The sequence below is a fragment of the Marmota monax genome, unplaced genomic scaffold, assembly GCF_021218885.2.
Source record: "Marmota monax isolate L192 unplaced genomic scaffold, Marmota_monax_Labrador192_F-V1.1 WCK01_AAM20220418_F8-fsc00004, whole genome shotgun sequence".
NCBI lineage: Eukaryota > Metazoa > Chordata > Mammalia > Rodentia > Sciuridae > Marmota > Marmota monax.
In genome coordinates, this window is record NW_026692881.1 from 27223999 (window position 1) to 27248332 (window position 24334).

The 24334-nt window shown below is 42.4% G+C and overlaps 1 protein-coding gene across 6 annotated transcripts in view; it reads left to right on the top strand.

The window, feature by feature from the left end:
* The window catches only part of Vti1a (vesicle transport through interaction with t-SNAREs 1A), a 343300-nt gene that overhangs the window by 253687 nt on the left and 65279 nt on the right, over positions 1-24334 (top strand). For 2 of the 6 annotated variants that reach the window (XM_058581306.1, XM_046449815.2), the window contains one exon: positions 23585-23744. The exons of the other annotated variants lie outside the window; for them this stretch is intronic. In XM_058581306.1, coding sequence (XP_058437289.1) covers positions 23585-23726 — 142 coding nt within the window. In that variant the 3' untranslated portion in view covers positions 23727-23744. The remainder of the gene's footprint in view (positions 1-23584; positions 23745-24334) is intronic. 6 annotated transcript variants of the gene reach the window in all.

Genomic DNA, 24334 nt, shown 5'->3' on the forward strand with positions numbered 1-24334 from the left:
ATCACTGGGACTATAGGTGTGTGCCACCACACCCAGCTTAATGACTATTTTTGAGTACAAACAAATTTCCTGAAGTGGAAGAAAAGAAAATAGTCATACTTAGGGGTGAGCAGGGGCTCCACTTAACCCAGATGTTCTCCACCAATGTGTAACATGAAGCGTGCACCAATGCCCCGCCTCCAATCTGGGAGTTTCGCAGTCATAAGCTGGCCCCTGATTACGGGAACCATTCCATGTACCAGGCATGGGACTGCGCACTTTATATTAGTGGGGTTTTTTTCCCAAATCTTCACAATAGCTCTAAGAGATCAGTGTTTTTATTATTCTCTTTTGCAAGGCAGGAAGCAGCTGACTCAGATCCTGCCCCTCTTAAGTGGCTGTGCTGGCCTGAGAAATAGGTCTGTCCAACTTCTCAGCAGTCACACTGTCCTTTAGGTTTTTTGTTTTTTTTCTCTTAAAAGTTTACGAAGGGTGTGTGTGTAGTCCTGTGCTCCTTGATGAGAACTGTTTCCAAACGACCCCTTGCCCTAGAACTCACAGAAGCTGTAGAAGGAGTAGAAACTGGCCACAGCCGTCACTGAAGGGTAATAATTAATGAAAAAGGTGTCACTTGAAGAGGTCAGTGACATGGAGCGTCTGTTTCTCTTGGATTACTTTCCTTAAATAATGTGTTGCTATCAGCAGAGACCAAAACAAATGCAAACAGATCTGAACAGTTTAAACCTCTGGGAAGAAAAATTGGAAAATAAAGTGGTTTTCACAGCCTTAAACACTCTCACCTCTTTTCCTGTATTAGTAATTGTAATTACCATTGTTGGGGGCATTTTTTGTGCCAAGCAATGTGCTCCCTATTAACTATCAACCATTCCAAAAGCTAGAAATCACTGTCTTAGTTTTACAATTGAAAAAACTAGGATCACATGAAGTTAAGAAGTTGTAGCTTCATGGAGAATCTTAGGAGGGCTTTCCCTCCATGAATTTCAGTAGATTCAAAATACACAACCAAAGTAACAAGAGACAGCACAAATAGATGAGGATTCCAAGGAATCTCGAACAAATCACAGGCGGTTTAGAAATTGCACCTCCCGTGGTATGTACACAGCAAGAACTGCAGTTAAAATGAGCCAATGTAGTTTTCTTCAGGGCTACTGTGATACTACCCATGCTAATGTCCTGTGTTTCTGGAGACTCTTCTAACTCTGTGAGTTGCAAACCTGATACTTCCAGAAAGTTCCAAGGCCAACAGCCAAGCCTAAGAATCTTGAATTCAGACGCCCCAACATCAGGACCTCTCTCCCCAGCAGCATCTCCTAGATTAGCTTTCTGATGTCTCTGGACCTGGGTCTCACTGACTAGAAAGGAGAGCAGATTCCTTAGCAAAAGGACGTAAAAGTGGTCCTTGCTCTCTGTCCAGATCTCACTGAGCTCTTCAGAACACGTGAACAATCTGAGGTTGTTGGTGGTAATTTAGATGTTGTTGTTGTTTGTTTTTAAGGTACTGGGGATTGGACTCAGGGCATTCTATTACATCCCAGTATTTTTTTTTTTCCTCAGCTTGAGACATTGTCTTCTTAAGTTGCCCAGACTGGCCTCAAACTTGCAGTACTATTTTGGGTTTTTTTGTTTTGTTTTGTTTTTTTGGTGGTGAGGTGGTACCTGGGATTGAACTCAGGGGCACTGAACCACTGAGCCACATCCCTAACCCTGTTTTGTATCTTATTTGGAGACAGGGTCTCACTGAGTTCCTTAGTGCCTCGCTTTTGCTGAGGCTGGCTTTGAAGTCGTGATCCTCCTGCCTCAGCCTCCTGAGCTGCTGGAATTACAGGCGTGAGCCACTGCGCCTGGCACAAACTTATGATACTCTTACCTCAGTCTCCTCAGTAGCTGGTGTTACAGGCCTGTGCCATGGGCACCAGCAATCTGCTTTATTTTAAAGGTGGAAATGGGCCTTTTGAGAGAGAGAACAGCCACCCACAAACTAGAGATTTCCTTCATGCTGTGGTTCTCAATTCTCTGCATTCCTAAGGACTTTGTTAGATCTTGAGTCTTCCATTTCTGCTAATGAGAATGTCCCTCCCAAAGTTGATCGATAATCCCTTCTTTCTGCCACCTTCATGAACTAGAGAGAGGGCCTGCCAACTGATAGTCACCTTGCAACTTGAACTTGTCAGTCCAAAATAAAGACTGTTGCTCTGACTTTTGATTCATTTACAGTGAGGGATGGTGAGGGGCCAGCGAACCAGAGTTTCTCACTTCCTGCCAGTTCACCGACACGTGGAGCCCTTTGACAGGTGATATGTGGGCACTCCTGTCATCTCTTATCAGTCCCCGAGACTGAGACCAGGCATTTCTTCCTCCTGTTTATTACAGCTGGGACACAGGGGGAGCGGAAGCTCTTTCCCCTGCCCCCTAGTTCTCTTTTTCCTTCTTTCTCCATCTCCTCATCTTTGTTCTCTCCTCTTTTCTCTCTCTCTGTTCCACTCTTCTCAGCATCGCATTTAACCACTTTATGTGATAAATCCAGTCAGTAGCTCTGAAAAGACTAATTCCTACTGCAGAAATGGCTGCACAGCTTCGGCTTGGGAACAGACTGAAGTCACTGAAGACAACTTAAGATGCTAGGAAGAAGGGATTTGCTGGAGATGGGTTCTACAATGAAAATTCTGCTATAAAGAATCCTTTTATTCCCCTCCCCCTGGGTACAGTCTGAATAATTTATACCTAATGCCAAGAAATTATATATAATTAGTCTGGGTAATGCATACTTTCCATTTAATTATATATATTAAAGTGATCAAGGAATTCCAGTTTTTCACGAGTAAGTCTCTGCCTCCCTTGTTGCACTCCAGGTCTGTGATGACTGTGTCAGGGTAGGACTCGTGCAGAACTGAAGGGGGCAAAAGTTGGAAGACTTTAGCCCAACTTGGTCAACTGGTACCTGCCAGCACGGGAGGTAACATGCAGTGAACCACATGTAGGCGGCAAATGGAAAGGACATGTGCACCTAATCTCTTAAAATCACCATGTAATTTTACATGCCTTTCCATAAGAAAATTGTATAAAACTGGTGTTTTTAACAGTTTTTCTTTGCTGTGACCAAAATAAGAACAACTTAGAGGATAGAAATTTTATTTTGGTTCATGGTTCCAGAGGTGTAGTCCATGGTCGGCCAAGTCCATTGCTCTGGGCTCAGGATAAGGCAGAGCGTCGTGGTGCAGGGTGTGGTGGAGGAAAGCTGCTCCGTTCACAGCAGCTAGGAAGCAGGGAGGGAGAAGAAGGGGCCTCGAGGAAAATGAACTCTTCCAGGGCACGACCCCCAGCCCCGCCATGACCCTCTTCTCCAGCCATACCCCTTCCTACAGTTACTGCCCAGTCAGTCCATTCAAACTGGGTTGCAGCTCTCACAATCCGTTTCATCTCTGAACATTCCTGCATTAACAAGAGTTTTGGGAGAACACCTCATATCCAAACCCTAGCAAGTATAGATGGGAAGGCCCAGTTAAGGAAATTACTCAGTTGTGTCAGTGACGTCGCCCATATCACATAGAATACAATGAAATTTTTGACATTTGTTTTTAATTGATTACTTCTATTTGCTTTTGGTAGAGTACCTCTATATGTTCATTCCACATAACAGGATAGATTTCACGCTTTATCTTTGCAGGTAACTCATCTAAGACAGTTTTATGTAAATGGATTAATTAATCAGTAGCCTTCACTTGAAACTTAAAAAGAAAATAATCCTTTCTGAGAGACATTAACTACTTTTTAATGCCACAGACAATTCTTTGCTTAAGCAACTTGTCACACAATTAGAAATTATTTGACAGCAGTAATCATAATAAAATGAATTTACCCTTTACCAGATCACCTTTTTTTTTTTTTTTTTTTTGAGGTAATTAAAGGAAACCATTCACTGGGAGACTATGCAGCAACTCGTTAAAAAAAAAAAAATCACATGTTTGGAAAGGCAAGGGTATATATTGACAAAACTTTTTGAGTAAATGACATCACAAGTTAAATTACCTCTACAGCTTTTCTGAGGCAGCATCTAACCACAGCAGTGTGCTGGATTCAAGGAAAGGCAGCTACAGCTGGCCTCCTCCAAGAGCCCTTAAGCCTCTCTGCCTTCCAGCCCTATGATTTATGCAAATCAGAAAGCTTTGGCGGTCTCCACTTCCTGGCCGGGCCAGCATAATCCACTTCCTTCGGGTTCATGTGACCATGCAAATTTGAGCACTCCTGAATAGTCCCGGAGGGGCTGTGCCTCTCATTATTCCTGCCCCATTCTCTGTGCAGTGCAGGCATTCAGACTATGAATGGACAAGGGTTTAATTACTCACCACATCTGTCAGATCAGATTCAACTTGAGAATGAAGAGAATCCCAGACAAGCCCAGTCGTTTCTTTGCAATGTTCTTCATGGCCGAGGTCATCCAGCCCTGTCTTCTAGGGAATATTTTCCACTCCTTGTTTCATGACCCTTCTGGAAAACAGGGACTCCAGCTTTTGGAGATCCATTACTGGGCTTTTCACATTGTGTGTGGCCTTTACAAATGTTAATTAATCTTCCTGATGATGCACTGAGCATCAGGGAGCCCTTTATTCCCCCAGGGCTACTGATGACCAATATGAATGCCAGAAAGTTTTTCTTACTGTTTCCTGGCCCCGCTCCCCTCTCCTCTCTGTGTGCTTTGCTGCTTTCCCTCCCAGACCAACTACTCACATTACTAGGTTAGCCAGAGTTTGATACAGCAGAGGTGGAGGTCCCCAACTAGAGGGTACACCTACAAGGAATGAGGTTCTTGCCCATTCCCAAGTAGGCACCAGCCCAGACCTTCGAGGGAAGGATATCATGCTCACCAAATGGGCACTAGCGTGCCTTCCCCAGGCCTCTCTGCGCTGATATCAGTTGGGTTTAAGGGGAAATTCTTGGTCTGTGCAGCTCTGGAATCCAAGATTCCATGGGCTGCTGTGGTGTTTTAGGGTTTTGTTTTTATTTTTGGTTTTTTGGGGGGGGGGGTTTGGTTTTGTTTTTTTGTTTTTATTTTACTTGTTTGGTTTTGTGCTTTTTTTTTTTAAATCGAAATTCACACAACACAAAGTTAACCATTTTGAAGTGCACCACTCGTCCTTCAAGACATTCACAATGTTATCCAACCAGTTCCTCCAACTATTTAGTTCCGAAGCATTCTCCTTACCCCAAAAGGAAGCTCTGAACCTGTTAAGTGGCAGTTCCCAGTGCCCCAGCCCACGTCTCTGTGGATTCACTCACACTGGATATTTCATATCAATGGAGTCATATGACATGGGACCTTCTGTGGCTGACTTCTTTCATTTAGCATAGTGTTTTTGAGCTTTGCTGTAATACTTTACTGTGGCATTTCTGGGGTGTGTGTGTGTGTGTGTGTGTGTGTGTGTGTTTATCATCCTGTCAGTTATTTCCTTCATACATTCTCTGACTTGAATGATGTCATCACAGGCCTCCTCTCTGCTCTCACTCCTTTGACTAGTTGTTTTTTAAGTTATGTGGATTCCACCTCTGAAATACCCAGTCAGCTCCACTGCTCCTGCCCGTTTTCAGACACCGTTCATTCCCCAGATGGTCTTGTTCAAGTGCAGACCCATCTGACCCTATGGCTGCCTGCCCTGCCTCATGCTCTCCAGGGGCTCCTGCCTGCTTTCAGATAGGGTGCAGGCTCCTTGCCATTGCCAGCTGCCATTCGCCTGCACCCGCACCACGCCCTCCACCTCATTCCCATCCCTCATCTGACTGGCTGTGCCAGATCCAGCCACATCAAACCTGGGGCTCTGACACGTGGTGTCCCTTTTTGTATCCTACTCCCTCACCACAAAATATCCTTCCTTTTCCCCCAACTGCAAGAATCCATTCCTCCCTTAAGTCCTTTACATTTTACCTTCTTTCCTCACCACTGGTCAGAGCGAGTTCCTCCCTTCTAATTCCAGCGCTTTCCTTACCCCTGTTGCCTGTAGCTCACCTTTAATTAAATTTCTATCCTTTTTCCACCAAAACTGAGCTTCTTGAAGGTCAATTTCTTTCCTTCTTCATTTCCATCTCTAGCACTAACCACTGTGTAGGTCCTCAGTAAATATTTTGTTGAGCAATTGGAATTTTCTTCTCCAAAGAAAAAAACTGAGGGCCTGCAAGGAGCCCCCAGTCATGGACAGAGCGAGTGTGAAGCACAGAACAGGGGCTAACATTCAAAATAGTAATTCTGATCTTCTCTTGAATTTAAGTTACCCACAGTGGTTTACCAGTTTCAATTAGCAGAAAATGCAACTTTGCTTTTTTTCCTCTCTCTCTGATTATGTTCTTCATTACAAATCTCAAGAGTTTCATATGCAGTTGCCAAAAATCTTCTTTTTGACAAATTGCACAGGAGGCATTTTGAGATTGTGTGATAGAGTTGATTGAATTTAGGCCAAGTTTTGTACATTTGTTTCACTCAAAACAAAAATGCAGATGTAGGGCTACTCAAAATGTATCTATTTATTTTATCCCAACCCTCCTAATTCATCTGTCTCTAAAAACAGTCAATTGGATTCTTCTTAAATTAAATGCCAAGTAAACAACGCAAATAAAACTGTTTTGTTTGCTGAGAAGTAATTGAAAATCTGCAACTAATTACAAATTGGCAAGCCCCAAGCATACAAATAGCTGAAACACTCTGCCCCATGCATTGTTTACAGTTGGGTTCAAAACTGGTTTCCTCACACCAGCCATCCACAAGTTATTAATCAATACTGTGCCAAGTTCTATACCTCACCTTCAAAAAATTGTAATAAACATTTAATTTTCAATATGGGCTTCATAAACAAAGCTGTTAAAAACTAGAGGAGGTTTAATTGGTTAGAACACACAAAGCCTATTCTTGAGTTATGTGAATTGGCTTTTCGTTAAATATCCTGTTCTTCCTCAACTACTCAGAAATCCTGCAAGTTAGTTGAAATTAATATTCTGTCAGTATGGTCATTGAGTCCCCCATGGCACTGCAACTACTACCAGACCTTCTTTAATTGAAATTCTGCAGAAAAGCAACGTATTCTATGGACCGCAGAGACAGGGATTGATGAATTTGATTTGGGGTTGCTCCAAGCAGGTAAAGTAGAATTTACAAATAACTCTATTTAGAATGGTTGAGTTTAAAACAATATAATTTTATATGTATAAAGGTATAGATAGGTAGAGATACTTATAAGATTATTTTTTTCCTGGAAGGTTATTCCTCCAGATCTTCACTTGGCCAGCTGTTCCTTTTCCTTCAGTTATCAGTTTAATGTCACTCCTCAGAAAGTGTTTCCCAGTCTACCTTTCCTAAAATATTATACTTTATTCTCTTTATTTATTTGATTATTCCGAGATCCTGCCACTTGGTTATAAGCCATACAGGGACAGACACTGTGCCAATCTTGTTCACTACTCTTGCCCTGGTCCCTGGAATAGTGCCTGATACATAGTTAGTCCTCACTGAGTGTCAGATGAGTAGACAGGTTGACAAGTGAGCAGGTGGGTGGGTGGCAGGTGAAAGGCATGGGATAAAGGAATAAAGTTATGTTGTTTGGGTCAGTCAGCCAAGAAGGACAGGAACTGGAGGCTAGGAAAAGGCCTAACTTTATTGATCTAATAGAAGTAGGGAGTATAATGGTAATTACTAGAGGCTCAGGCAGTTGGGGAGGAGATGGGCGGTGAGGGATGGGGAGAAGTTAGTCAAAGGATTCTACAGGTCAGTGGAAAGAACAATTTCAAGAAATATACTGTATAGCAAAGTAACTATAGCTAATGACAATGTATTATTGAAAATGTGAAGAAAATGGAACTTGTGTGCTATCACAAGACTATGTAAGAGAACGTAAGTATTAGTTAAGTTTACCTATTCTTCTATGTCTGTACATACTTCATAACATCATGTGAGAAAATGCATTTGCTAATTAGCTGTTTAATCATGCTACAATGTGTGTGTGTGTGTGTGTACAGACAGACCATAACATCATATTGTACAAGATAAAACATACAATGATATATTTCAATTTTAAAAAAAATTTTAAAAGTTATTTTAAAAAAAGACAAGGCATAACTTTAAAAGTGGCTCTTTTGATAAGAAACCTAAGTCTAATCTAAATTGCAGAAGTGGGGTCGTCTGTACAAATTGGGGCGCATTCAGAGGTGAGCGATGGTGAGAAGCACTGTGTGACAATTTCTCTTCCACTTTCACAAGGGTTGTTCTGTGGAAGAAGGAGACCTTTCTCTGTGACCCATAGGCCTGATGCAGGGCTAGTGGCTGAAAGTTACCTGGACACATATTGGACCCTTCTCACTAAAAGAGCAGCCTCAGTTGGGAAGTGAGTAGACAGATGATGTTGATGTTGGCAAAAGTATTTACACACACAGCACTTGCCAGGATGCTCTCAGAGCTGGTGCAACCTTCAGTGCTGCTGTGGTTCTAGGTGGCTTGTGTAGTCCCTTCCTATCCCAGAACTCTGTTATCCTACAAATGATCAAGAGAAAAACCCACTAAATAGTTGACAGTTATTTTTAAAAGGAGAAATTCCAATGAGATGTGAATTATTCATTTTGTTCCATAAGGAAATAGATTTTAAAAATGATGAAAATGTCCTAGCAAGATAATAAGGCTGAATTGTACAAGTCTCTCCATCCTCTGTTCCCTGGATGCCTCAGATGGGGTATGTGGTATTTTAGGTACATTGTGAGCAAGGAGCCTGCATTCCCAGGGGGTGGCAGAGACAGCGTGTAAGGTCTTAATCCAGCCCTGTGATCTTAAGGCAAAGCCTCTGTGTGTGAAACACCCTGGTACCTCCAAAATAGAACAAGAGCACTCCATCCATGTGAAGATGACTGTCAAGGTCTCCGAGACCCCAGTGATCTGGAAAACTGAAGCTGGCTATGGCCGCCTTTCATTTTAGGGCATACTTCTGGGGATCAAAAAATATTTATAAATTGATGTTGTTCAGTTGCTGAGTCATTTTTCTTTCAGTTTTTTTCTTCTTTTCCAATTCATTGTTGCTTTGCTACTTGAGCCCTGGTCTCAGTGCCTTCTAGTGGGCATGAGGAAGAGAGCCAGGGTGGAGTTCCACCCCTGTGGGCAGATCCAGGCTGGACCCCTAGGTCCTCCAAGTCCACAGGCAGCCAGAGATTAGTACTTGTCTGGTTGATGGAGTCTGGATGGGTCATGGCAGCGTGGTCCAGATCTGACCCTGTCAACTGTGCAGGTGAACAGCACACCGAAAGTGGAGGGCAGAAAGGAGTTTAGTTTCCTCTCCTGGTCTCTAGCTAGTGGGTTCCTCATCTCAACAGGAGGCCTCACTGGGCCACGTGTGAGGTGGGCAGTCCCTGACAAGCTCCCTGAGGGTCCCCGAGCCTGGGCGTCCTTCGTCGGGACAGAGCCCACTCACCTCATGGGGCCCCGCTTGCACGTCACCTTCTCTGTGAGGCTCTTCCAAGCCCTCAGGCAGAGCAGCCATCTTTTCCTCTGCACTTCCTCACTCTCCTCTGTGTCACATTCACCAGTCATGTTCTAGACTATTCTGTACAGACTTGGCTCTCCTCCAAGGCCATGAGATCCTTGAGGAAAGGGACTTTGCTTCCTTTTTCTTTATATCTCCAGGATTTAGCACAGTTCCTGGCACATAATAGGTTCTCCGTAAATGCCTGACAAATTGGAAAAGAAATGAGCAGACACTGAACTATTTATTAATATTATCATTTGTGAGTGGAGAGAAGTGAAGACATGAAGTTCAGTGTGAAACTAATCTTTTCTCCCTGGTATGACCTATTATACAGTGACAGTTTCTTCCTCTCACAAGCCACCTGGATCTTAATGGTTATTTTCTTACAACGTCGTTGCATTTGCAGTGTGACAGAACTGTGTTTACCTTGGAAGGAGGGCTGTCCTCTGTTAAGAACCTTCCAGCAGAGCCCGAGAGTCAAGTTATGGTGTTGTGGGCAAAAAGCCAGTAGGGAAAGCCTAGGGAGAAGCCCTCATGGAGAAGAAAGGCCAGATCATCTGGTCCCTGAATCTTAAGGAATTCAGCAGCAACCCAGCCAGATGATCCGTTCGAGGGCCTGAGCTGGCTCCCCAGTGGGGCGCACAGCCCCTTGGGGTCAGAGGCCACCATGCTGCCAATCAGACGGGGCAGGTGGAATGTCGTCCAGCTGCGCCTGGCTGCGTTTCCTGACACCTCCCAGTCCCACACTGATCACTCCTCACTGCTGTCTCTGCCACCTTGTCATAAGTCTGGGGACTCACGGGTGTGTGAAGAGCCTGTCCCCAGTCCTCCTTCTCAGGACAAGCTCAACTGCACTTCCTCTGGCCTTATCTAACCCTTTGTTTCCAAAATTGTTAATCAGCCACTTGGGGGCTTGAACTCAACTCTTCCGCCCCTCCATCTTCCAAGCTGAAAATAATGAGAGAAACAAATGACCATGATGAATCTGGCCATCGTCCCTGTTTTCTGCAGCCCACTGGGACCTAGAGGGATAAGGCTGTTGGAATTGGTCAGCTGCATATCAGACATGCTGTTGGTGGTTACTTGGCCATCTCTGACTCAAGCTCAGCTTAAAGAAACATGCAGCCCCAGATTCTTCAATGCCACAGATATGGTACTTTCCCATGCTAAGAGAATTAACAGATGAAATATGGTTTTCCAAACCTCTTTTTCATTTACCGTCAAAATAACAAGCGCCGTCTTGTATTTCAACAGAGACGCTCTTTTCACTCAGTGATTCAAGGAAGAATGTGCCATTGTCTCTACTGTAGATTCTTATTTTATTTGTAAATTGTGCGTGCTGAATGCTACGGAATACTGAAAAGCCATACACCCTGGCTTGTTAGTTGACACACAGTATGTGTGATTACAAATTGTTTGAATAACAGTGGACTATTGAACTGCCATCCAGATGTGTGTGGAGTTAACTGTGGGAATGTCCACAAAGGAGGATTATCTTTCCTTGCTGGGGCCAAGCCCCCAGAAAGTAGAAACATAAGCATGGAAGTTACTCAAACAGAACAGTAGCAGTAAATGCCTCTTCAGAAGCAAGATTAGTATTTTTGTTTTAATTACATATTGCAACTAAGATTGAATGTATCCTCCTGAAAGTAAAATCATGCACAGAAAATATCAAACAACAACCAAACTAAATCACAACTTTGAATGCTATTTGGGGAGGGTTTGTTTTATACTTTTAAATGTCTAAAAATTCAGAACAAGAGAGGTTTAACATAAGGCCTCATCATCCCAAGTCCCTGCATGTCTTGTTACCAGGTGTATATTTCTTTCACCCACTTCCATCCTGTCTGCTGTACAGTGCCACACTATTAAGTAATTGTTCCTAATACTGACCATAGAAAGCAGAGCAAAAATCCTCCTATGAACATTTTCTTAAAAGATATTTGATCTGGGTGCAATGGTTCATACCTACAATCCCAGTGGCTCCGGAGGCTGAGGCAAGAGGATTGCAAGTTCAAAGCCAGCCTCAGCAACTCAGCAAGGCCCTAAGCAACTCAGCAAGACCTTGTCTCAAAGTAAAATATAAAGTGCTAGGGATATGAGTCAGTGGTTAAGAACCCCTAGATTCAATCTCCAGTACTAAAAAAAAAAAAAAAAAAAGATACTTGAAGTCAGTGTGGTCCCACCTCCCTCATTACTGGTCTCAGCAACTCAGGAGGCTGAGAAGGAGGATCACAAGTTCCAGGCCATCCTGGACAACTCAGCAAGATCCTGTCTCAATTAAAAAACAGGGTAAAGGATGGGGAGGTAGGAAAGATGTAGCTCAGTGGTTAGAGGGCCCTTGGGTTTAATAACCAGTACCACCAAAAAAAAAAAAGTTTGAACCACAGTGAGTTGCCATGTTCACACACTAGGAAATAAAAAAGGCTGACAAAAACAAGTGTGGGTAAGGATGTGCAGAGATGGCAGCCCTCGTATGCTACTGATAAGAATGCAAAATGGAATAGCTACTTCGGAAAACAATTCATCAGTTCCTTAAAATATTAAATGTGGAGTTGCTATATGACCCAACATTTCTATTCCTAGGTTATCTACTCCTAAGGCAAATGAAAACCTATGTCCACACATGAAAATTCATAGCAGCACTATTTATAATAGTCAAAAGGTAGAAATAGTCTGAATGTCCATTTTCTATTGAATGGATAAATGTGGCATATTATGCAGCCATAAGAAGGGATGAAATCCAACGTGGATGAACCTGGGGAATATGTTCAGTGAAGGAAGACAGGCCCAAAAGGCCATAGGTTGTATGACTCCGTTTGTATGAAATGTCTGGAACAAGCAAATCTGCAAAGGCAAAAAGCAGATTGGTGGTTGTCTAGAGCTGGAGAGGTTGAAGGAAAATGAGAGGGACTGGTAATGGACATGGGGTTTCGTTTTGTTTTGATTTTATGGAGAGGACAAATAGTGGGAATTGAACCCAGGACCTCAGGCATGCTAGGCAAGTGCTCTACCACTGAGCTGCATCTGAGCTCTTTTTATTTTATTTTGAGACAGGGTCTTGCTAAGTTGCTGAGGCTGGTCTTGAACCTGTGATCTTCCTGCCTCAGCCTCCCCAGTCCATGGGATTGCAGATATGCATCACCAGAACAGGCTAAATTTTAAACTTCTGAATGGGTGAATTGCATGGTGTATGTATCATAATTCGATAATGCTGTTTTAAAAATGAAGATATTTTCTGGTAATTTTATTTAAAAAGCGATTGGAAAATGATTTTTTTAAAAATACCTGAAATTAATATTTCTTCTGAACTTTCTTGACAACATGAAAAAGTAGGGGAAATGGTTTTAAATTTAGTAGCTCATATCCTTTTCTTTCTTTCTGGAATGAAAGATCTGTTACTTGTTTGACAGTGTCAATGCTTTCTATCTCTGGTAGGGATCTACAGCAGTAAGTTGGCATCCAGCCATCAAATATCTACATTTACCTTTGTGTTATAAAACGCCCGTTAGCGGTACATATTGAAATATATCATTTTGAACCTATTTTAAATTCTGTAGCAGACAAGTTTTAAAAAAATTAAATCATGAAACATCAGGCAAGTCAGAGGAAACAAAGAAACGAATAGGAAATCCTCTCTAGATTCTGTTCCCACTCCACTTTCTATAGTTTAATCTAAAGAAAAATGTGGAATTTCCTGCAGAGTGATTAATAGGCTAGTGTGGTGACATACAGGAACTCTGAGCTTGACCTTGCAGGTAAAGGCTAACTGGTATGTTAAGTTGATTACACAATTTCCTCTAAATACGTTGACAAGTGGTTTGCACAGTTGCCTTGACTTTTGCCCTTATAAATGCACATTTATAAATGACTTGCTTTTTCAGCTAAAGCAATCCTTATTTTAGATGTGACACGTGTTAAGTAAACAGCCTGATACGGAACCCCGGTTTCCCAACCTTCCTAGCCAGGTCTGATTATCAGGGTAGCTGGAGAAGTGGTTGTGGGAACTGCAACACAGCTTGGAGATGTGGATTCACAGGGCATATAAGAAACCCAAACCTGTTTTCCTCCCTCTTGTATTGTGAGCAGACTACTGGATTTGAAATGTGTTTCACAAGTGGCTTGAAATATTCCAGGAGTAGAGGCTGCTAAATGGTTTGCATGAATGACAAGTAGGCTTAATTCTACCTTTCGGGTGGATCTCCTTTCAGGATGTCAGTCTGTAAGAAAATACAGTCCTTGGTATTTCTTCAAAAATATAATGGAGAAAAGGTTTCTAGTCAGCACTTCTGTTCTATGATCATTTTCACAGGAAGACAGTGTAATCCTTTTATAGTCTGAGAATATAGTTTATTGAGATATTCTATTTTACAGATGTAGTATTTCCTTTTATTTAAGGAAAAGTTACAAAAAAGCTACTAAAATGAACAGGAATTGCAGTTTCAGATGATGAATCAAAATGTTCTTCAGGAAAATTGCTGTTTATTTGTAGATTTATAAGTCAAGCACCTTTATTGAACCTAATATATCCTGATTTGATAAGCAGAAGGAGATTTGCTAACATGGTTGATTTAGCTGGGATCTATTCTTGTGAGTCTCTTCCTGAATGAGTTAAACATTTGGAAAATGAATTGATTTTTATTTGTATATACAAAGATAATACCATTTATGCTTTCCAGGTCTAGCGTATGACAAGCCTTGAGCTCATCTGGAAAACAGAGCCTCGTTAGGACTCAGAGGTTAAATGGAGCATCCCCCCCATCAGGTCTATGGATGCTCCTCTGAAACAATGTGCAGACCCATTATAAATCATCTTCATTCACGTTAACTCTTACATAAGATGAAACTCATCAGCCTAAAATGTTTACTACTTTCCAGAGATGACTCATGCAGTAATCTTTTTCTTTATTTCATTATTTCACCCAGTGGTCTGTAGTGCTCATAACAAAGGGCTTGCCTTCCACTTTCTGTCTGGCTGTGTGCTTGGGCAAGGACCGGAGCTAATCCCTCTTGCAGTGCGGTTTCTCCCTGCAAGTCGTCGATACTCAGTAACCATTAACTATTAACAATAACATCCCCCTCTTATTTCACTTCCTCCCCAGCTGGCCGGGTTTCAGTGAAGGTTTCGAAAAAGTTTTTGCTGCCTTTTAATTTTCTCTATTAAGACAGTACCTTCTTAAAACATTAAAAATTAAATTTTCCTGTTGTATACATAAATTAAAAACATAGGACATCACATAATGAACATCCTTCTTTTCAGCAAAAGCTGAATTGATATTTTACAAAAACAAATGAAGTCCCTATTACACCTACAGAGATGTTCATCAGACCAAGTCTGCAGCATCCTGAAGAAATCCAGACCAACTATTGGGACCTCCCCTGTGAGAGGAAAGGGATGTGTTCACAGGGAGGGAGAATGGGCCTTCCTTTGTTTATTTGTGTTTTTAACATTCCAAATATCTGAATCATAAGAAATAACCAATATTCAATTATTTTCAACCTATAAAAATGACAGTTTTATGTGAGTCAGCCTCATCACGGGGAGACAAATATCTCTTGCGCATTACAGAGGAAACCAGAATCCAGCTCACTTCTTTTGTCTGGGCCATTGGTATAAGCCTCAGAATTGCCTTCCCTGCCTTGAACCCATACCTTCCATTTCACCCTCCAACTTCTTGCCACAGCCATACAGAAAATCTGGTTACAATTAAATCTGACTAAAAATTTAAAATATTTACATTTGTATTTCCTTAAAAACATTAGTGTTTGATGGGTGCTGCCTCATATTCCCAATGGAGACTTAGAACACATAACATATGCATTGCTCTCCCTTCTTAAAACCCCCAAAGTTCTCAATTCCAGACCCTGTCCAGACCCAAGGTTGGTCAGGGGTGGCAGAAGTACAGTGGTGCAGGTTGGTAGCTTGGTGGTAGAGGTTAGGCAAAGAGGTCTTGGAACGGCCCGAGGCAGGGCTGTGTGCCATGGCTGTTGTCACCTCACTACCCTCTCCTGGCCTCTTGCAGCGCAGATCCTCCTGCTCCTGCTGCCTTGTGCTTTTCACATGCTCTTGGCCATGATGCTTCTAAAGGGTAAAGATCCAGATTCAGTTCTGGTCTCCTTCCAAGTTTCCCGTGCCGTGCCTGGACATGGTCTGTGTCCATCCACTGCTGCACTTTGGACATGTCCCACAACTGTGTGTCGGTACTGTTCCCTGCAGCACTCTTGCTGCCAGCCAACTGTGGTGCAGAAGCCCACTCGGTACTTACTGCACACATCTTATTTCATTTCTTCCTAAAGAAAGGATGAGATGGGGGCTGGGGCTGGGGCTGGGGCTCAGTGGTAGCGTGCTTGCCTAGCATGTGAGGCACTGGGTTCGAGTCTCAGCACCACATATAAATAAATAAAATAAAGGTCCATTGACAACTAAAGAATACATATATTAAAAAAGAAAGAAATGATGAGCTGTCCATGGGCAGATCCAGTTTTGTGGGACTCAAAGCTAGAGGTACCCTCTGAGAAAAAAAAAAAGTAGAATTCAAAGTTATGAAAATTGACATTTAGGTCAAGAAAAGGAAGCACAACAAAGATTTTGAATCAGGCAAATATTAAAAACGTCACCAAGTCCAAGAAAGTGACATAGTTTCATTAATTGCTTAAAACACATATAAGGGCTGGCATTGTGGCTTGGTGGTAGAGTGCTCATCTAGCATGCCTGAGGCACTGGATTCGATTCTTAGTACCACATTAAAATAAAATAAAATATAGATACTGTGTCTACCTAACTCTATATTTTTGACTGCAAAATTTTTGACCATTTCTTCATATATAGCAATGATTTTTATAAAATTGTTTATGGATAGAATAGAGAAATATTTGATTGATCAAAACATGTTTTTATTAGAGTTTTTTTTAAACTTGTTTTGCTCCTTGGTTCCATATTAGTTGAGTACACTCCCATATCAATAGGGGGACACATTCTAAGACCCCCAATTCATACCAACCCTATTACCCAACAATACTGAACCCTACATAAGCTATGTTTTTTCCTACACAGTAAGAGACTAATAATACAACAAATAATGAAATAGAACAATTATAACAATATACTGTAATAAGTTACTTAAAACTTATAAATTGTTTATGTCCAGAATTTTCTATGGAATATTTTCAGACCATTGAATAATTGAAATGGCAGATAAGGAAGAACTACTATAATGTAAACTTTTAAGGTTGTCGTCAAATGAAAACATCAATTTTTTTCCATGTGTGAACCATAGGGTTTGGAATTTTTTTCTGCAGGCTAGTTTCTGGCTTCATATAGTTGGTTTTTCTGCCACCCACTTATCTCAAGAGGGGTTCACACTCAAGAGGGGTTCGCATCATGATAAGGACTTCATCCCTGCACCTACATGTCCCTGTACTAGGAGAGGTGACCATTTTCAGCCCAAGACGGCTGCAGTAATTTAATCAAACACAGGGATGACTGTGAGCATGTAAATGAATCCCACCACATTCAGAGTTACCTATCCAGGGGCATTTGGGGTCCCAGCTAAGGCGAAATTGAGTTAAGGATAGTTCACATATTTCTAGGGCCTCTTCCAAGGACCCATCAAGTGAGGAACTGACACTAAAGCACCTAAGGTAGCAAGTGTGTTACTGGTCAAATATTTTTGTAAAATTTTTTCAAATACTTTCTAAAAATAAGATCTATCAATTGTAAGGCAAAGGGGAGTCAGAGTAGAAAGAAACAGTAGTTCTAATAATGCCTTACACTCAGGTAGCAAGTGACAGAGCTAAGGTTTAAACCCAGTCTTTAGAGGCCCAGGTTTGTTAGGTCTTGGGGGGACTTTTTGAGGGGTTGGGGGTACTGAGGATTGAATCCAGGGACACTTAACAACTGACCCACATCCTCAACCCTTTTTATTTTTTATTTTGAGACAAGGTCTTGACAAGTCGCCAAAGTTAGCCTTTCCTGCCTCAGCTTCCCAGGTCTCTGGAATCACAGGTGTGCGCCACCCTGCCTAGCTAGTTCTTATCTAATGTCGCTAATTTATGACGTATTTTACAAGACCTTTTCCCTCCCTGTCCCAGCTTAGACCTGAGGTATTGGTCATTAGTAAGTTGGCTAATGGCCATAGCACTGGCCATTGGTCAACACTGGCAGTACGTACACACATGACATGGACGTCAAAACCCCCGAACAGGTTTGCTCTGTTCCTGAGCACTGCTGGAACGACTTTAAGATTCTGGAATTTAACTTCTGTGTGAAATAAATTTATCATGATGCAGAATTTCAGGTAATTCTACACTAAAGCTTACTGCCTCAGTTCCACCCATGTTAGAATGCCTGTTGCTCATCATTTGGCTGGGAAATTTCCCAGTCCACCCCAAGGACCAGTAAACACACACAGTCCTCTTAGCTTTAGTCTGGTATCCCTAAGAGCCACAGCTCGGAAATGGTGGGGCACTCCTAATTAGAAGGGGACAGCCAGCAGGGGCCCTGCTTTCAATGCCCTGGCACCTGCAGAAGAAAGGCTTTCTGTCTGATAAACCCTCCCATGTCTGTAGCCCACGGCTGTACACATGGGCGGAACTCTCTCTCACAGAACAAGTGTGTTTGCCAAAACAGGGAGTGAAATATCTTGCAAGTCCACTTGTTCCAGAAGAAAGACAGGATAAGGGAAGTGGCAGGAGCAGTGATAGGAAAGGAGTTTTTCACGCTAACAAGCGTGAACTGATAAGTCTGACCTTACAGGCAAATGTGGAGGGTCCTAAGAGCACCTCTCAGGCCAAAATTAACTGAGCAAATTTGACCTAGCTTCCCATTTTATAATGGGAAAAAATCCTAGAGAGAAAGAAAATTCAACATTGACTGCTATCGTGAATGATGGATTTGACTTCTTATCTGCTAGACTTTCCTACTAAAGAAGTCAATGGAATCGCTCTCATGTGCCTGAAATAGAAGGTTGTATGATAAAAATATAATAATCACAATATTCTCATTCCTCCTATGCTCCAGTTCCTGGGTTGAGTATGTTTCTATTGCTTATCTCAATTAATCCCAAGAAGCTCTGAGGCTTCAATTTACAGATGAAGAAGACAGTGGGGCTCAGAGAGGCTCGGTCATATGCTCTGCCCAGTCACACGGTCAACAAGTGGCAGAGGTCAGATTTGAACCAAGGCAGCCAGGCTTGGAAGCTTGCACATTCACCTACTGATCCAGAGCTCCACCTGCATCCTATCCCATATGCTTCTACAGGATTCTACCCTGCCTTTGAACAGTTCCCATAAAAGGCAGGGGGCAGGCGGGACCTGAGGTGCCCTCTGAATGTTCCTCTATAATGTGTATAAAGCAAACAAGGGCTATTTTTTATCCTCTGCCACAAGTTCCCCCATGAGCTATAATTGCTTTATTTTGTTTGTCTCTTAGGGTATCAGAAATAAAACATGAATATTATTCAGAGAGCAAAATAAATATTGGTCCCTGAAACCCTTGATGTGGGCTTGATTCTTCTCCCCTGCCTAGTGACTGGGGTGGCATAAGAGAAAGTACTGGAGAGAAGAGTGTGGCAAACTCAGGTTACTGCTCAGTAGCCAGAGCCATGGTGTTGCCGGCTTGAGGGCTAACAGTATGCACATGACCCAGCTGGCAGGTACAGTGGCAATCCAGTGCCCATACCAAGGGCACTGGAGGGTAGGCCCTGCATTGGGCTTGTAGAGCAACATGCAAAGGGGGAGGTGGGCTGAGGTACACATGGAACCCGGGAGAATGTGGGCTCCAACCCTCATTTCTTAGGTGGAGAGACTGAGTCCAGGGGAAAAGTGACTCTCCAAAGGTCTCTAAGCTACTTGTGGAACCTGCCCTAGAATTCCTTCCACTGTAGGCCACTGACATGCCCCCCTCAGAGCCATGTCACCCAAGCAGACAGGTACCTCCCCCGGTATACCCAGGTACACCGTGTCAGTTTAATCATCCTGCCTGACTCGGGCTTGCATTTGAACATTATACTGAGAAGACTGACGTCTAGAGAGGGTGTGCCCTTTTCTCTCAGGTGGTTACATTTTTCTGTGTAGGACAATAAAAGGTATTTAAATTTACTCTTGTATTCATACATCTCCTGACTCATCTACAGAACATACATGATTGTGTTACCTGAGCCAATCAAGTCTCTCTGCAGATTCACATTCCCCTGCAGAGATGCAGGGAGACCGCCCCACAGATTCTTTGATGCTTGTTCTGAAAGCAGGAAGTGCCCTGCACGAATAGACACTTGTACATACTTCTCCCACAAACAATACCTGTTATTCTTTTTGGGTTTTGAGGCACTTTAACTAAATATATTTGGAAAGAAGGAGAAAAGAAATACTGTTCACATTGATTCATCTTTGCCTATAGAATATTTTTTAGGAAATGATTTTATATGCTTTAAATAATTCTTATCATGACCTTATAAATTACTCATTCAACTTATGGAAACAGCCACCATGTGACTCAATTAGTCAAACCAGTCTTCATTGTCAAATAAAACAACTGAAGGAGACTGATTTTCTGACGGAGCAAGTCTGACTTCATTTTTTCTGTTTGGATAAATGTGTTAGTTCACAGCCTGAAGACAACGGTATCGCCTCTGTTCTAGTTATAAGATAGGTGGGAAGCTAGAAAAGAAGACTGAAGCAGATGCATGGAGTGCAGAGCTTCAAGTCACTCTACACATTTGTCACTTGTCAGACATAGGTGCCACTGCGGTCAGAACTTCTTACCATTCTGTTCCATCCTCACAAGATTCTCTCCCTAAAACTGCATTCTTTGAAAATAAGTCAGGAGATGGAAAAGTCATGGTCAGGGATTCTCAAAACTTGCACCACGCCATTCTAGAGTATACATCCTCCTGGACTTACAATGGAATTCCTCCCAATAAACTCATTGTGAGTTGAAAATACCCTAAGTCAAAAATGCACTCGACACACCTATCCTATCAGAGGTCCTGGCTTAGCCACCTGGTGCATGGTAGAGTGTGAGCCACTGCTCCTCAAGATCACGTGGCTGCCTAGAGGCTGCAGACCACACGGTGCTTGTCCAGGGAAAGATCAAAATTCAGAGTATTGTTTGTACTGAATATGTATCACTTTTTTACTAAGCCAGCCACTGTTAATCAGGGGGCATCTGCCTATCTGAATTCAGACCCCCACCCCAGGCTGAACCCCACACTTCTCCCTTGACGAGAGTCTGTGTGAGAGAGAAGCATGCTGAAGGCTCTGGGCTGGCTCTGTGACCCTCAACTCCTTGCAGCAGTAATTCAGAGTGTCCTTTCATTTGGTTCTGTGGAGGTTTTTGCACTTCAGGGCAGAGCACCTTGGTAAAGTGGAAGAAGGCAGTTGAGGAAGGAGAGGGGTGAAGAACTCTACCATGCCTGGAGCACAGAAATCTTCTTGGAAGATTGGCTTTAACAAATAATACACATAAGAAGTGAGAGACCTGGAAATTGATTCTCATAAACAACAGCAATATCCTAGTCTGAAGACCTTAAGAAAAATCCCCACAGGTCCCAGTTGGTCTGTAAGATGCCACAGACCAAGATGTTCATAGCAACATTGGAGTTGCAGAAATGTAGAAGCAACTGAAATGCACATATGCACAATTTGAAACTATTATTTTTATTGATTGAAAGGATAAGTTATAAAATAACTATTGCATTGATTCAAAAGATAAGTTTCAAAACACTCCATGTAGAGTATTATGCAGGCTTATAGAGACATAAATATGAAGTAAAAGTATAAAATCAGGGACAGAACATACCCCAGCTTCAGGCTAGAGGTTACCTAGAACTAGGGGTAAATGGGAAGTAAGTACCAACTGTATTTGCAACATGTTATTTCAAAATAACTGTTCAGTCTTCTGCACTATTAAATCCATCACTGGGTTTGGGGAGCAAACAAAGAAACTGATTTTTAACTATGCATCTTACAGCAGCAGTACCGTGGTGAAAAGGGCTTTACAGTTTCAACTCGGGCTTCAGTGGATGAATGAACAACGGGCATGCCCCTTTTACCTAGGACACTTCTGCAGCTCCAACTAGAGGTTCTAGAGAATCTTATCTGGTTACCCCTATGACTCTGCAAAGTCATCCTGATCTTTTTTTTTTTTTTTTTTAATGAAATTTGACAAAGTGAAGGCTCCTGTAAAATGGCCTTAATTTGTGTTTAGGAATGCATAATTTTATCAAGGTCTCTATAATTAGATATTGTGCAATAGAAGAAAAAGCAAATACTGCTGTTCCATGGCAACAGAGGCCTTTAGTACCTCACTATCTTTGAGATAACAAAGGTTTCCATAGACACGTATCACACAGGATTGTTGAAATACACATCCAAGAAGAAAATGAAAGTTTCCCAATTGGTTTTCCCCTGTACTTAAGGGTGAGTGTATGAACATGTGTTTTGTTCTCTTCTTTTTATATTGCCTCCTGGATTTGGGTTGTTTCCCCTCTCCCTTATCTGTCTGAACTGTAAATGGTGGCTATTGAAGCTCTCATATCCTGTAGAACAATACCAGTGTTCAAACTGGTGTTGGGTATGAAGTGCTTATCTTTTGTGGGAAGGACAAATGAATTAATAAAGTGGGTACCTTCTGCTTAAGAACTGAAGATAGTTTTGCTGTGTGTGTGATCTGTGTTTCAGCAGAGAGAGTGCTGTCATGCCCAGGCATGAACAGAGAACAAGCTTCCAGAGGACAGGGAGTGTACCTTAGTCATCTCTGTAGCCTCACAGCTCGCATTGCCATGCACACAGTAGGTACTCAATAATTAACTGCCTACTGGTTAGCTACTCACATAGAGAAAATGGCTGTGCTCTGTAATTACTAGGAAAAGACCCCACAGGGGCACCTTTGCTTCCAGATCAGAAGCCAGGATGCCTATAGAAGCAGATGGTCACAGATTTGAGCAGGGTGAAAATGGCCAGATGTCACCTAGCAGGAAGAAGACAGCCTCGGCTGAACCAACCTGTGCATGTCCTATCTTAAAGCATCTAATCCAAGCTTTTCAAAGTACCAAAGTACAGTAATTTGCATTTCTGCCTAGTTTATGAGGAAAACTCATTGCAGTTCTGTATTTCCAGTGTGAAATGATCAAATCCCAAACAGGTTAAGAGCCGTACCTATCAGGTACCAATTTTGAGCAGGTACCTCTGCCAGGGCCTTGCCCTTTACTCCATTCAGTAGTAAGCCTGGGGAGGCCAGCTCTTACTATTTTATTGCACAAGCATTGGTGTCTGCTCTTAAGTCCACTTGTAATGCCCGTCAAGGACAATCTGGAGAGGGAAAAGAAAACTCAGCAAAGTAGCCTGCACCTAAAGAGGAAGGGTCAGAGGAAGGAAAGACCTGTGGGCTTGTGGTCCACTGTTGGTGCATGAACTACAAGCCATCATTTTGAACACCAGGTGATCAGCCACTGCCTTCTGTCCAGTCCACCCCTCCCTGAAGTGATCCCCTACACACTAGAGGACAGCCTGCTTGGTAGTACATTAACATTGCTTATGCAGATCCCCTTGCTTGCAAGATTGTTGCTGTAAGAACTTTTAGCCCAAGTATCTCCTGTTAGAACTCATGGCCTCAGACATTGGTAGATGCTGTGCCCAAGATACACCTAGGTTGAATTTGGGGAAATATTTTATTTTATTTTATTTTATTTTATTTCTTTAACAATGTGATTGCAATTATTAGGTAAAGCCTTGATGCTAATTTTCAATAACATTAAGAATTTTTATGTAGCAGTAAGAGGTGCAGCTTGAGAGAAATTTTAAAATTTTTAAGAGGTAAAGAGAGATATTGATATGTGGCAAGAGGGCAGAGAAACAGGCTTATTATCCCTGTGTGCTCTGAATGTCCTTGTAGAAGTATAGAAGTCACACCTCTCCTCTGAGGTGTTATCTTATTTATCATCATGATCCATGAGAGCTAGGGAGGAGGCACTGTAAAGCCAACCAACTCTTCAGCACCCTGTTGCACACCACAGGGGAGTATCTAAGACATTAAAATGTTAATCTCTTTCTTCTAAAATTTACAGTCTATTTAGAGGCAATTATAATTGTTTTGTAAATAGGACCAATAAAAGAACTAGCACTGTACATCTCTCCACTGAAGAGAAGCAATGGAGTAAGAGTCTGGGACTCCCATCGTGCAGAGCAGATATTATGCATTTTAGAATAGGGCAAGAAGCAAGCCACCGGAGAGGACGGATCTAATACCTCATGCCTGCAAAGGTAAGGTGTTGCTCTCACGCTACTTTTGTTTGTGATACAATCCCTTTGAGCTACATAAATCCTTACAGGTGGCAGACCCTTTGTGCTCAACTGTGAGCCTTCATGGTGGTAGAATGAGCAGCTTTCTGTCATCGTTGCAGCTTACCTGGTCTTATTCGATCAGGTTCCAGGAGAGTAATGACAAATGTTGGGGTGCATCTCCTTAACAATAGCATTCTTTTAATTCAGAACTCAGGGAAGGTAGATCTCAAGTTGAGAATAGCCAAAGTCATGGTGTAGACACAACTGTACAAGGGTAACATAAATAATTGTAAACTGAAAGCAGACATAGGAAAGCCATGAGAATGTGCAGCCAGGAAAGACTGCAGGTGTTAATGAGCAGTTCCTCCCCCCATGCTGACAGGAGCCACCAGGCTGGGTCCAGCCTGGCTCACTGGGCCCCCTGCTTTGTTGCTTCTCTAACTCCCTTTTGCCCTCCCGCCCTCCTCTGGCTCTTTTCCTGGCCGTGCTATTTTGATTACACTATTGACTACTCGGAAGCAGAGCTGATACCTAATTACAGAGAAATCTGTCTCACCAGCCACAGTTGC